Source organism: Coffea arabica, chromosome 4c (genome assembly GCF_036785885.1).
Source record: "Coffea arabica cultivar ET-39 chromosome 4c, Coffea Arabica ET-39 HiFi, whole genome shotgun sequence".
Classification (NCBI taxonomy): Eukaryota; Viridiplantae; Streptophyta; class Magnoliopsida; order Gentianales; family Rubiaceae; genus Coffea; species Coffea arabica.
Genome location: NC_092316.1, coordinates 4,105,609 through 4,118,861, shown reverse-complemented (window position 1 = coordinate 4,118,861; position 13,253 = coordinate 4,105,609). Strand labels below are relative to the sequence as shown.

Sequence of the window (13,253 nt, the reverse complement as noted above, 5' to 3'; positions counted from 1 at the left end):
ATTTATTTTACTACTACTACTAATATATATATATATATATATATTTGGATGGATGGTTGAGTCATTACTCAAAACTGCCAACGGGATGGTTTATGGGTGCCATAAAGTTTCCCGTGTTGACAAACGGAAAATAGCTTATTCAGAACCACATAATTTGAATCTATCAGATATCCACAACTTTATGTTTGAAGAACGTGACTCGTTTTCAAAGTTGTGCCTCTGCTGGAGCCCAAAAAATGTTGGCTAAAATGTCTAAATTAGGTTAAATGAAGACCAAATTGTCTAGAGTGAAGATAAAATAATGACTTAAATCAAACTTGACATTGCTAATTTTCACTTCTTGAGATTGCTTGAATCATTAGTTACAGAGTTACTTTTATTGCCCTCCCTCAGTTTTCTTTCTACCTCTTGAATTGACAATCCAACCATTTTGTAACCCCCGATCATGATGAACTAGTGGTAGTGTTCTTGGTCAAAACTTCTTAATTCTTGAATCTCTTTGCAATTTCCCTGCTAGAGCAAATCTAGTTGAATGATTTCGGTTGGGATTAATTGTCTGATGCGGTCAATTGCACCCCACAGTCTTTATCTGGCAGTTGCCGGACAAGATCGGAGGTACAGTTAAAGAATGAATGAAGACGATTCACGGTCTAGAACTCATCGGCCGGTAATCAGCTGCCCCCCGCAGGGAGGGGAAGGTAGCCACTTGCTAAGGGGATAAAACCTGCACGGGAAAAGGCGTCGCAACTCGCAACTGCCCCTGATCGTTTGACCCAAACAAAAACAAAAAACTGCCCCTGATCGTTGACATTTCTGGGTAGCCTGGTCAAGACTGGCAGCCCACTAGAAACTCGCCTGAAGCCAAGACCAGGACCAGGACAATATCGTCCCTCGTTCGTTCGAAGTATACTGGCTCATTTACAATTGATTGTAGCTTCAGCCGTGTCGTGTTGATCCATAGCAACAGCCTTCTGCTCTTGGTTCCATATGATTCCTAAACAAACGGGTAAAAAGAAAGAATGTGATAAGTGGCTACGTTATCTAGGAGTTGATAGATCTTATTCTACGTTCAATGATATATTTAATTGCATCGATGTATGTACTACTCAAAAGGGGTTGTAGAACTCTCCATCGGATTTTCCTTTCTAATAAGAAACATAAATTAATTTCCAAGTCATTGGATGATTATTGCGATTAGAGGGATACCGACAACTCAATGCTTCTTGGTGAGCTTCAATTGTTTCTAGCTAGCAATCATAGATTGGCTACGTCGCCTTTTGGGTTCAAAATTATGCCCCGTTTGGAATGCGAGTTTTCTGGGTGTTTATTTAAAATTTTACTGTAACTTATTGTAGAAGTTTTTTTAAAAAATTTTTGAAGTGTGTTTTTTTTTTTAAATATTTTAAAATGTATAGTTTGAAAAGTTTTTTGAGATTACTGTGACTAAAGTTTTTAAAAAACTTGTAACGGACAAACTTGGTTTCGAAACAAGACCTAACAGGTAAATTGGGAAATGTGTTTATGATGCAAGCGCGAAAAATTTTTTCGAAAAAATTTTCTATCCAAACATATATGATGTCGAATACCATATATTTTCTCCTCTCCTCACAATTAATATCCTCGAATACCAAATTAGAGCATCAGGAAAAGCCGTTTAGGAATCCCGGAATTTGAGTGCGGAGAGATTCTCATAACATAAACGTAATGGGAAGGATAACAGGAATAGTTTAATTTCAGATGAAGTTGTGCCGGTGGAGATTGATTATTCACGTATGGTTATTAGTGTTGGTGTCTGCATCCAATTGCTTAAGAGGAATTTGGAAGTTGGAACCAATTAAACGGCTGCTAGTCAAGAAAAATCCGGTTTGTTTGCATTATTTTCCCAATTTTATTTGCTTGCATCATCATTACAATTTTCAATACACCTTTTTATTTTCTCAATTATCTTTTTATCTCACATACATCACGTCACAAAAAGTGCTACAGTAAAAATATCCCAAATAACTTACAATCCAAACAAACCTTCGTAATTATAAATGTACGGGACCAACTACTTATTTGGGGCAAATGTTAACAAGTTTGTTAGAGGAATTTCATGACATCCAATGAAGAATAATAAAATTGCTTGTACAATCAATAATTCCAGCATTAAATTTGGCTTTTAATTATATTGTTTATTAGTTTCAAATCGTACAAATTCCACTCTCTCTTTGGTCTTCTTACGATGCTTGTGCTTTGCTACCAGTGGTGGACTATCAATGATGAAGCCTGCCATTTACCCTCTTTTGGTTCAATAGTCTTGAATTATTTAGCAATACTAGTAAGGAATATAAATATATTCCACAAACATTTATTATTTTTCTATTATTTTGGGAGGTGAGTTCCCTCAGTCTTACAATTGTTTATGTGCTGAGATGGATGTGCACATTAGGCCACTTGCATCCAACTAATTAAAAAAAAAAGGAAAAAAAAAAAAAACAGTCACGCCTTCTTGCTGGTTGGCCCAAAATAATGTTAGAGATTAGGTGATGGTAAAGGTTGGTTGGCCCATAATTATCAGTTAGCTGAGATCAGAACCCAAAGGGAAAAAAAAAAAAAAAAAGAGAGATTAATGGCGGCTTTTTGAAAAAAAAAAATAGTAATAATAAACTGCTTGAAGCCTTGAACTGTTAATTATAGGTATACCGGTTCAAGTTTTATTGAGGCGTTAAGTCCACGCACTCATTTAACGGAATAATCTTATTTTAGGCGGCCTTGTTACAAAATCCGGTTTATTTTGTATTTTTGTGATTTAGTCCACTTCGATACTTGCTTGTGGGATGGTTGGTTAAGTACGGGTGTAAATAAATACAGTCAAATTGAACACCTTAGTGCTTAAATTTATTTGATTATTTTAACAAGTTTGAAATTGAATTCAATTTTGACTTGTTTATTCGTTCAATCAAATTTGAACGGGATTTTTTTTATCAAATTTGAAAGTTATTAAACATAAAATGTTGTTCAAATTTGCTTGACTAGTCAACGAAGGTAATTCTAATGAATTCTTACTAAGTCGAATTCGATTTAAGTATTAAATAATTTGATTCATATTTTTGTCCTGAGGTCAAGTATAGAGGATTCAAATAAACATACGGATGTATGGATCAGAGCAAACCTGATTTACATACCCATAATTGGTGTTCGAGTTGACGATTATCGTTATGGATAAAGTTATAAACATCAAAGTCTAAAGAGTTAGCTCCTTAGAAAAAAAAAAAAAAAAAAAAGAGTTAGTGATACATAACTTTTTTTTCCTTTTTACCCTTTAACCTCTCCTCATTTTTTTCCTCTCTAACTATTAAAAATAAGATTCGAATCATGAATCTTACAGTGAAAGAGGTTCTAAGAATCCTTTTCTGACCACTAAATCAATTCCCGTAATTAATAGTGTATAACTTGCTTTTCTTATATATATATATATATAAACGTTACTAATGAAGAAATATTACTAAATTGAGCTCAGTCCTTGACATTTTAAGGAGAGTAACACAAGAGGAGAACATAAAATGGTGAAAATGTAAGAATAGTGGCAGGAGAATACGAGTATACCTTCGCAAGCATCACTTCAACTAGGTCTGCAAACAAACCGAGCCGTCCGCGAGTCAAACTTGACTCGAGCTCAATCAATATCGAGCTCGAGGCTCGAACTCAAGCTCAAAATATTAAGCAGGCTCGCGAGCTCGAGTATATATATATATATATATATAAATAGTAAAATTATATATATATCCTTAATATTTTATTATTTATTAAAAAAATATTTTTTTATTTATTTTTTATTTTTTCAAGCTCGAGCTTTAAATTATCAACTCGTCGAGCTCGAGTTCGAGTTTGAGTTCAATAAAAATAAGTTAAGACTCGACTCGATTAGATCAAAATTCGACTCGATTCGACTCGATTCGTTTGTAACTCTAACTTCAACAGTTGAATGGTCTACAAAATACATAACAGCTGAGTCAAATGTTGTATATATGTCCCTCATCTTTTGTTTTTCCTATATCACCCATAAGTGATTGGCAAGCGGACTACAAATAACGAATTTTGCTCAAACATAGCCCTTCACGTTGCCACGGAGTGCAGAAGGGTGGACCGGCAAGATATCCTAAAAACTTTTAAATTTGAGAAAAAAAAAAAACTAAACAAAATACTATTATAACATCACCGAGTAAGAACCTTATCAGGGGGAGTAACTTAAAATGTATTAGAGCCAAGTTGAGCCTTAACATACAACCTAGAGTTACTTTTCTACCGGTGGAATAAATTTGGTAGTTTTCGTCCGTTGATTACTTGGGGACCATTCATAGTCACATTATTTTTATGTAATTTCGGATTCAGGTTTCCTTTTGCCCCCAAAAAATTTTGATTGTTTTAGTGCCATGAAGTACATTTTGTGATCCCATAAATTTTGGCGCGAAAAAAGGAAAAATGAAAAAAAAAATAAATAAATTTGGAGAGGACTGGGCCAGAATGAGCCTTAAATCCATTGATTTTGCAGTTTGGACTCGGGCCACGATATTTAGATCTACCCGCTGGACTAGGCTTCACTTTCATGGTTGTCATTTCCCCCAGTTTCAATTTCAGGTCCAAAATCCTACTGGGTGTGTAAGAACTCTTAGCATTATGCGTGAATCACCGGCGACCCAGTGACCGCACTGAAATTTTCTTAGTTTCGACTGTTCAAGACTCCAAGTCTAAGCTGAAATTTAATTATTAGTTTAGAGGCTCAAATTCAAGGTTAACTTGATCCATTTATAAAACTCGAAATGAAATTTTAATTGATGGAGGCTAGAAGTTTAAACTTTTCAATTCCTTTAGCTACTAATGGCTCATGAAAATGATGGGGCGAGTATCATCATTTAGGCATTGTATGGGGAAACCATATAAGTGTGCTATTATACTCTCTGAATTTTTGTGAACAAATAAAGCACAATGTTTCGTTGTAATGCACTAAATGACGTTTGAACCTCCGACAAGAAAGAGTTCTACGAGACGCTGCCTGACCAGTAGATCAAAGCCCAATTTAAGTAGTCTACTTTATAGTTCGGCCCAACCTTAGAAATGGAACCAAAACTTTATTGTGTCAACAAAGGTGAATCCTCTTATGGCATAAGTTCCAAGCCACGGAATCTCACATTAACTTTTTTTTTTTTTAACAATCGAAATTTCTGGAAATAACACAACAAAATTAGATTAACACTCAGAACTAATCGAAATCCCGGTGCAAAGCACAATCTAAGATGGAACCCACAAACCAACACCATCCAGCCAATTGGTGAATTTCACATTAACTTACAAGCTATGAGAATTCAATTTCTTAAAAATCTTATCTTATGGTATCAAAAAACAGCATGTTAATTAGGGCAATGATATATATCAACTGCGTTGGACTATTTTCAACAATATGTTAATGAAATATATTTTGTTATTAAAAAAAAATCATGCACCCTTCTCCTTTCCTCCTCCTCCTCACCTCCTAACCAAATTTTTAAGAAGAAACATAAATACCATTTTTTTTAACTTGACTAAAAAAGCATTAAATTTAAATGAGGATTTCAATATTTAGCTGCTTCTAGCATGGTCCTCTATTACATGGCGAGCTAAAACTTCGTTAAAATGCAATTAAAATTTTGCCTGTAATCAACCATTATTAGGAAAGTTCTACAAATTAAGTTACAATTTAAACCTGCACCTTTAATCTCTCACCAGATTTCTTTATTTTTTCTTTCGGAATCATCTACATGACTACATGACTAAGAAAAGTGGCGACCAACTTTTTATTTTATCTTCCCCTTTTATCCATTTCTTTTTCCTTTTTTTGGGAACACAAAACTCTCTGCCTACGAAAAAGCTGTCCAGCCCAAAAGGATAGCATCCGCTCATCATCGGGCCCACTCATTAAACCAGCACACAGTAAAATAATTAAAACCCAGAGAATATCACAGTCCAAAAATAAATAGACCGTAGTTAATCCACAGCTCACCGCTGCCGAGTCATCGCTCGTCACCCAAAACTGCCTTCCATTGATCAGTTCTCTGTCACTCCCACACACACACACTCACTGCCACACACACACACACAAAATACTCTCACTCTCCGGGTGCTTCTACATTGATAACTTTGCTTGCCAGCTCGTTGAAAAATCCCTAACGCAGCTTCATCAACTCTCTCGACTTCATTTCGGATGCGATTTTGATTTGTTTGGTAAGTTTTTTAAATCGTTACCAAGCATCTGTGTTAGTTTATGTTCGTGATCAATTGTACAATTATTTTTTTCCCCATATATCATGGCGATGAATTGCGTTTTTACCGTTTTCATTCTTTTCTATGTTGTAACTTCTTATGTTATGATCGATATTAGCGCAGGATATTATTTAGCTGTTTGGTGATAGTTCAAATAAAATTGGAACGATAGAGAGAAGATTATAAGTATGTGGAGTTGTTAGAATTGTTACGTATTATCACATCGTATATGTGTGGAAAATGGAGTCAACTCTGTGGAATTTTCGGGCATCTTGACGAAAATAGAGAAATAACGATAGAGTTTTGCTGTGCTGGTTTGAAAATGTTTTAAATGCTGTTGATTTCTCATTGTTGATTCAATTTCCGTGCTAATATTAAGAGTATAAAGAACTGTGTTGGAATTATTTTACAATTTTATTGCACTTTATACTGGGCAAGTTTTTGCGGGGATATTGTAAATCTCAAATTCTCTTAAGTTAGAAATAATCGGGGAAAAGGATTTCAAATGAGTTATTTGCTGGTGGCATGCATCTTGTTAATTCTTTAATAATTAGTATAATTTCCTAAACTACCAGATGAAAACATATGCCAAGTAGGATGTTGTGGATAACATAAATAGTTGTACGATTTTTTTCAATTGACTAAATTTTAGAGAATTTAGAGTGTAAACTGGCTCCACAGTTTCATTTTGTGAGTGTTTCTACGTATTTCTGTCATAGCGAGTTGAGTTAATTTTTTCATTGTACTACATGAGCCTTTTCGTACATAAACAAACTTTTCTTTTCCTGATTTATCTTTTTTTTTTTAAAAAAAAAAATTATTAAAAGAAGAACAAAAGAAAAGAGAATATGTTTGTTCAAATTTGTATTCTATGCTTATTCTTGAGTTTGGCTGCTGTGAAACAAAAGAAAAGAGAATGTGTTTGTTCAAATTTGTAGTCTATGCTTATTCTTGAGTTTGGCTGCAGTGAAGTATGGGGGTATATCTAAGCACTCCTAAAACGGAGAAGTCATCAGATGACGGCGAGAATGATAGACTCAGATATGGCATGTCCTCCATGCAAGGATGGCGCTCTACCATGGAAGATGCTGTAAGTATCTTCTGGCTTCTAATTATTGGGAGTCTAGTACTAGTCAGCAGTAAATAATGATAAATGAAACCTATTGCAGCTTGTCATTTGACTTTTTAGCAGTTCATGCTCTTCATTTCTATCACCTTCTTTAGTTTTTTGTTTTTAATTTTTTTTAAAATATATGTTCATTGTCAAATAGCTCATGACTAGGTCATTCACCATTTGGCATTTCAATCAGGTATCTTGATGAGATATTAACTAAGTGTTAGCTTTCTTATATATGCATAGATTCCTGTGGACCTTTATATATGAGGCCTAGATACTTGGTATATTCTTCTTTGATGGTACAGTGAGCTTTAAATGTTTCTTTTATTGCTTTTATCTTTGGATGTGGACAATATCACTAGCACTAAAAGAATCTGCTACTTAGTTACAGCATCTTGTTTTCTGTAGCATGCAGTTTATCCCAACTTGGACAAGGCTACATCTTTCTTTGGAGTTTATGATGGCCATGGAGGTAAGACTTTAAACGGAGTCAGTTTTTATAGCTCTTTGTTGACTTATATGAAAGCTGAAATGAAGCTGACTTGTACTTGGCCTTGCTTTCTGGCTACATCTTTAGGATATGGCTCAGCCTTTTAGGAAGAAAATATCCACCTCTCTAGCACCTTTCTCCTTTATATTTTTTCCCCTTACATCACCTTTTTTGCCTTTTCTATCTGAAACTGAACTTGATTTTTTTTCCCCTGTTGCATGACTTACTATCAGTTAATTTTATACTATTTTTTCCCTTATAAGGAGTGCTGAATGGTATTTATTCTTATCTATCAATTTCTGTGACCTTCTATTTAATACTTTCTATTATTTTAGCAAGTAAATAGCATAGCTTCTCAAAGGCAATTCTGATATGTATAAACAAGCTGACGAAAGAGATTAAATATACTGAAAAACAACTTCAAAGGTGTAAGATGGATTTGACAAGAAAGGCTGCAACTTGGTTAGATAATTAAAACTAATCTCTTTACAATGGAAACATATTTAGACATCTATTCCTATAATCACAAACATAGTATTGTTGCTCACAAGTAATTTTGACTAAAGTGCTTAATTGCTTATGTTAGCATAGCAATTTATGTAGAGTAGAGTATTACAGAGATGAGTTAAGAACCTGCGAGATTTGTGTATTGTTTTTTCTCTTGGAATAAAGAGTTGCTCATATTTGATTCATATAACTCCATTTAGAGCTAGGAAAATCGGCTAATACTGGATTATTATTGTGATATCCCACATCGGACTCAAGAGAAGAAAAAGAATCGTATAGAACGTCCGGACCATCAGGTAACTAATAACTTTGGGTTAACCATTTTGAGCCCATGGTTTCAGCTCAAAATGGTATTGGGCCAGTCTGGCGGGCTCAGGGCGCTACAATTATGACCTTGATTCCATTTAGTTAATTACAAATATGATTAATTGAGATGCCAAATGTAAGAATATTGTTGCTGCAATAAACAAAATGATTGGAATGAGATTTATATTCTTGCTGCACTAAACAAAATGATTGGAATAAGTTAATCTCACACTGAGCTAATTTTTGCTTGTTGGAGATCATCGTTGGTGTCGTGTGTGTGTGCCTGTTTCCTTTCTTTCTTTTTCTTTGGGGAGGCGTGTGGAGTGGTTGGAGGGTTGGGGGAGGACGAGATTGGTTTTAAATAAGAATATGATCTTTGAACTTTTGACGTCAGATATATGTGGGTTCATTATATGTGTCCTTAATTTTCTTGCAGGAAAAGCAGTTGCTAAATTTTGTGCCAAGTATCTTCATGAACAAGTGCTAAAAAATGAAGCCTACTTAGCTGGTGATTTAGGAGATTCGATGAAGAAATCTTTTCTCAGGTTACTCCAATCCTTTTTTTTTTAGTTCCTTACCTACATGTGTTATTGACACGGTCAAACCATAGCTGGAATGCATGTATAACTTCAGTATGGTGTTATTACTAGCAAAACACTTATTCATATCAGATTAGCATTATGGAACCAGACTGTGTTGTTCATGACAACATTGGCCACTGAAACTGTAGTAATTCCCACAAGTTGAGTTTTATGTAATACCTTGATTTGTGAAGTAGGAGTTTACCCTGGTCACTTCTCATTTGAGTATGAAGTCATTTATAATTGTATGGAATTAAAATTTTTGTTAGTCTGTTGATGGTTTTAAGTCATTTGATTAAAAAAAATCATTTGATTATTGTACAGATTGATGAATTTACAAATAATACCCAGTAAGTGTCGGAATAGCATTTAATTCGGATAATTTTGATTCTGCAATTTGTATTTTGTGGTTGTCTTACTAGAAGAATCTTATGTAGGACAGAGTTCTTCAAATTTTTAGGCGTTGCAACATGTAAATGCCGCGTAACCTTGTGTCTACTTTGTGGTCATTTATCTTTCAGGATGGATGAGATGATGTGTGGGCAAAGAGGTTGGAGAGAATTATCTGTACTTGGGGATAAAATGCAAAAGGTCACAGGCATGATAGAAGGATTGATATGGTCCCCAAGGAGTGGCGAAGCCAACAGCCAGATTAATGATTGGCCTTCTGAGCAGGTAAGCCCTTGGTCTTGCATCTGTCTAGTACGCTAGATACAAATATGATTTTTAAAGATGTCAATATATATCACCTCCTATGTATTTCCATTGCATACCTCCCCCTCTTAGTATATCACATGTTTTTTGGAGCTTATATTTGCATGCTGCAATACTAAAGTCATTTGTGCTGTTCTGTTAATGGGGATTGTTAGTTTTTGCATGAGGAGGTGATGGCCATGTTCTGTTAAGCTAGCTCCATCATGAGATAATATTATGAAAGTAACAATAAATTTTCCTGTATGTATTGTCTATATTATGAGAATGAATGAAGTGATGACAAACTTTCTTTTACTTCCAAGCACCGAGATCTTTTCACTTTTTAATTTTAAAGACAATCTTATTTTCTTGGCAGCATCTTTCCCTAGTCTGCAAACATATCCTGTATGGAAAATTTTTCATGCTCTTTCTTTCTACGATATATGATTTTGACATCAGTGCCATGTTGTTATTTTACTAATTTTTCATCAATCCAAAGCTGAGAATTTGTTATATAACATGGGTTTTTCAGGGTCTTGAGGATTGATTGTTTTATTTTGCATGCACCACCTGAGTTGAGATGAGGAATTTATCATTCCTGTATTTTCTGCTACAATGCAGATTCTTTGTGGTTAACTATTTACCTGTATGTCATATAGCATTGCTAAGACTTGAGATGATTTATTGTCCTCCTTTGTGTCAGCAAGCAAATATTTAAATAGTGTTATTAATTAAATTTATATAAGCCCATATGATCTTGTTTTGAAACTAAGGCATATTAAACATGATTGTGAGTGAAGGGACCACATTCTGATTATATTGGACCAACTTCTGGTACCACAGCTTGTGTTGCAATTATCCGTGACAATCAACTTGTCGTTGCTAATGCTGGTGATTCTCGTTGCGTGATGTCTCGTGGTGGTCAGGTAGAGATTTTGCTGAAGCTTTGGGTAATAATTTTGTAGTCTTGTGTTTTCTGAAAGAAGTCTGATTTGTCTTGATCCATCTAGGTTATACTTTTGATACTGGATTTCGTGATATACAAAGAGTTTGGAGACCTGATAGCATCCCTACCAAAATAAAACTATGCTATCAGTTAATTATATAGTATGGTTAACTAAATGTACTTTTATTTTTCATTCTTTTTATTTGAAGAAGGAAGAGTAAATCTGGTCTTGCTCTCCATCTCCCACTCACTTGCTCTTTTAGACCAAAGAACTTAGGCAACTTGTTAGTTTTCTAATCCAAAGGGAATATGTTGCTGGTTACTTCTATAGGGCAGTCCTAACTGTGCTAATAGGAAATTCACTATCTCTAATTTAGGCCTATGCTCTGTCAAAAGATCACAAGCCTGACCATGAATTGGAAAAAGAAAGGATACTGCAAGCTGGTGGCTATGTCCAATGTGGACGTGTCAATGGTAGCCTGAACCTGGCCAGGGCAATAGGTACCCATGTTGGTTTGTTGGGAGGCGGAGAGCTTTACTTTTGGTATTTATCGAGAAAATGAAATTTGTTTCTTTTTTGATTGCATGGACGTGACAATTTTTATGACTTCAGGTGACATGGAATTAAAGCAAAACAAAGCACTTCCTGCTGAAAGGCAAATTGTAACAGCAGATCCTGACATTACCATGGTATTTATGACTTGAATGCTATTGTGAGCTGAATCTGCTAAACGATGATTTTAGAAGTGATATTATGTTCAACGTCTTGCTTTACAATCTTCTTTATGGGAAAGGGCTATTGATTTAAGTTTAATTCAATTTGGCAATCGCCTGGTTAAGATTTGGAATATTTAGTGTGCATATTTTTGCATTTCATTGAATAGTAGCTTCACATGACATGGTTTTTTTCCATTGGTCCTTTTGATACTAGGTTGATCTCCAAGATGACGATGAGTTTCTTGTTCTAGCCTGTGATGGGATATGGTAGGGCTTTTCCGCTTGGCTCCTTTCTTTTTCCTAGTTATAGTTACTTTTCTTGGTAATCAATTTGACTTAAAAACATCCTCTAAAGGATTTTGAGCCAGTGGTTTTATATCAGGATATGTTGCAACTGTCTGTAGTAGCTAACCTATGCATGTCATGAACTTGCTGCTCTGCATTGCTGTGTTAGACTTTCATGCAGAGGCAAAACTAAGTTATATTTGTGTGAATTTGGTAGGTCTCGAATTCAGAGATTTTACCATAGTGCTCTAGGAGGAAAATTAGTTAGCACTGATTTGCTTGTAAAAGATTGAAAACTCTTAATTCTAGCAAAAGAGCTGTATCTCCTCCTCATGAAACTTATGTAAGATAACTGATGCATAGTGGATGATCTTTTAACATGTTTTCTGTGATAAGAGTAGTGTGTTATGAAATTGACAATATCAAATCCATCTAACTGCTACTTCATTTCTTAGTCACGTAGTTCATCGACATATGTCCTGAATTTGTGTCCCTAAGAATTAAAAGCCTGCAACCTTTGTCCCTTTGTTGGCCCTTTAGCCTATTATGTGTACTCTATACATAAATTAATGTATACTTTAAACATCCATAGTTTCTTTATGGTAAGAGTTTAGCATGAAAATTGCAATGTGAAAAGTGGACCTGAAGATTACGAGTACAACAAGACACTCCACTGTTTTGCCTCTACAGCCTTGGTTGATGGCATTGCTTTGCCTGCCCTGCTGAATGTTAGAACTTTTAATTCATACGTTTGTCTTCTTGTAACATGGTTTGCCATGTTAATTATGTATCTTTTTGTGGTAGGGATTGCATGTCAAGTCAACAGGTAGTGGACTTTGTTCGAGAGCAGCTGTACAACGTAAGTCTTCTGTGTATATCTCAAATAATGCTGTTGATAAATTTTGTAAAGTAAAAGTCATTTGATGACACGATTGTTGATGCATCCGGTATTTTACAAATTACTTAGGAGACGAAGCTTTCAACAGTGTGTGAGAGGTTGCTTGACAAATGTTTGGCACCAACTGCTGGTGGGGAAGGCTGTGACAACATGACCATGATACTTGTCCAGTTCAATAAACCTTTGAACAATGGTGCTTCTTCCAAGGATCATCCATTTCCTCTTGATGAGCAAGCTGAATCTGATGAAAGACCCAGCAGAAATTGAACCTAAGCTACATCAAGCAGATGTTGAATCGAGTCCAGGTTAAGCCCATGCTGAGTCATGCAGAAAGTAAATAGTTCATGTGAAACCTCTCTGTAAATTTGGAGATTCTGTTTAAAATAGTTTGTTTGGATTGCGGTTTATTTGTCAAAATATATTTGTTTACATCA

At 35.0% G+C, this 13,253-nt stretch overlaps 1 protein-coding gene across 1 annotated transcript; it reads left to right on the top strand.

The window, feature by feature from the left end:
* The first annotated feature begins 6,020 nt into the window (after positions 1 to 6,020).
* On the top strand, positions 6,021 to 13,253 carry LOC113739905 (probable protein phosphatase 2C 21). The gene is made up of 11 exons (XM_027267318.2): positions 6,021 to 6,240; positions 7,247 to 7,369; positions 7,805 to 7,868; positions 9,136 to 9,244; positions 9,802 to 9,955; positions 10,774 to 10,899; positions 11,297 to 11,420; positions 11,533 to 11,609; positions 11,851 to 11,903; positions 12,726 to 12,780; positions 12,889 to 13,253. Exons 2-11 carry the CDS (start codon positions 7,253 to 7,255, stop codon positions 13,084 to 13,086), a joined length of 1,077 nt encoding a protein of 358 aa, XP_027123119.1. The 5' UTR covers positions 6,021 to 6,240; positions 7,247 to 7,252; the 3' UTR covers positions 13,087 to 13,253.

Coding starts and splice junctions, on each gene's coding strand:
- LOC113739905 (XM_027267318.2), top strand. CDS start 7,253: ATGGGGGTATATCTAAGCACTCCTAAAACGGAGAAGTCATCAGATGAC. Junction 11,421..11,532: donor GAACCTGGCCAGGGCAATAG/GTACCCATGTTG, acceptor TTATGACTTCAG/GTGACATGGAATTAAAGCAA. Junction 11,904..12,725: donor CTAGCCTGTGATGGGATATG/GTAGGGCTTTTC, acceptor TTTTTGTGGTAG/GGATTGCATGTCAAGTCAAC.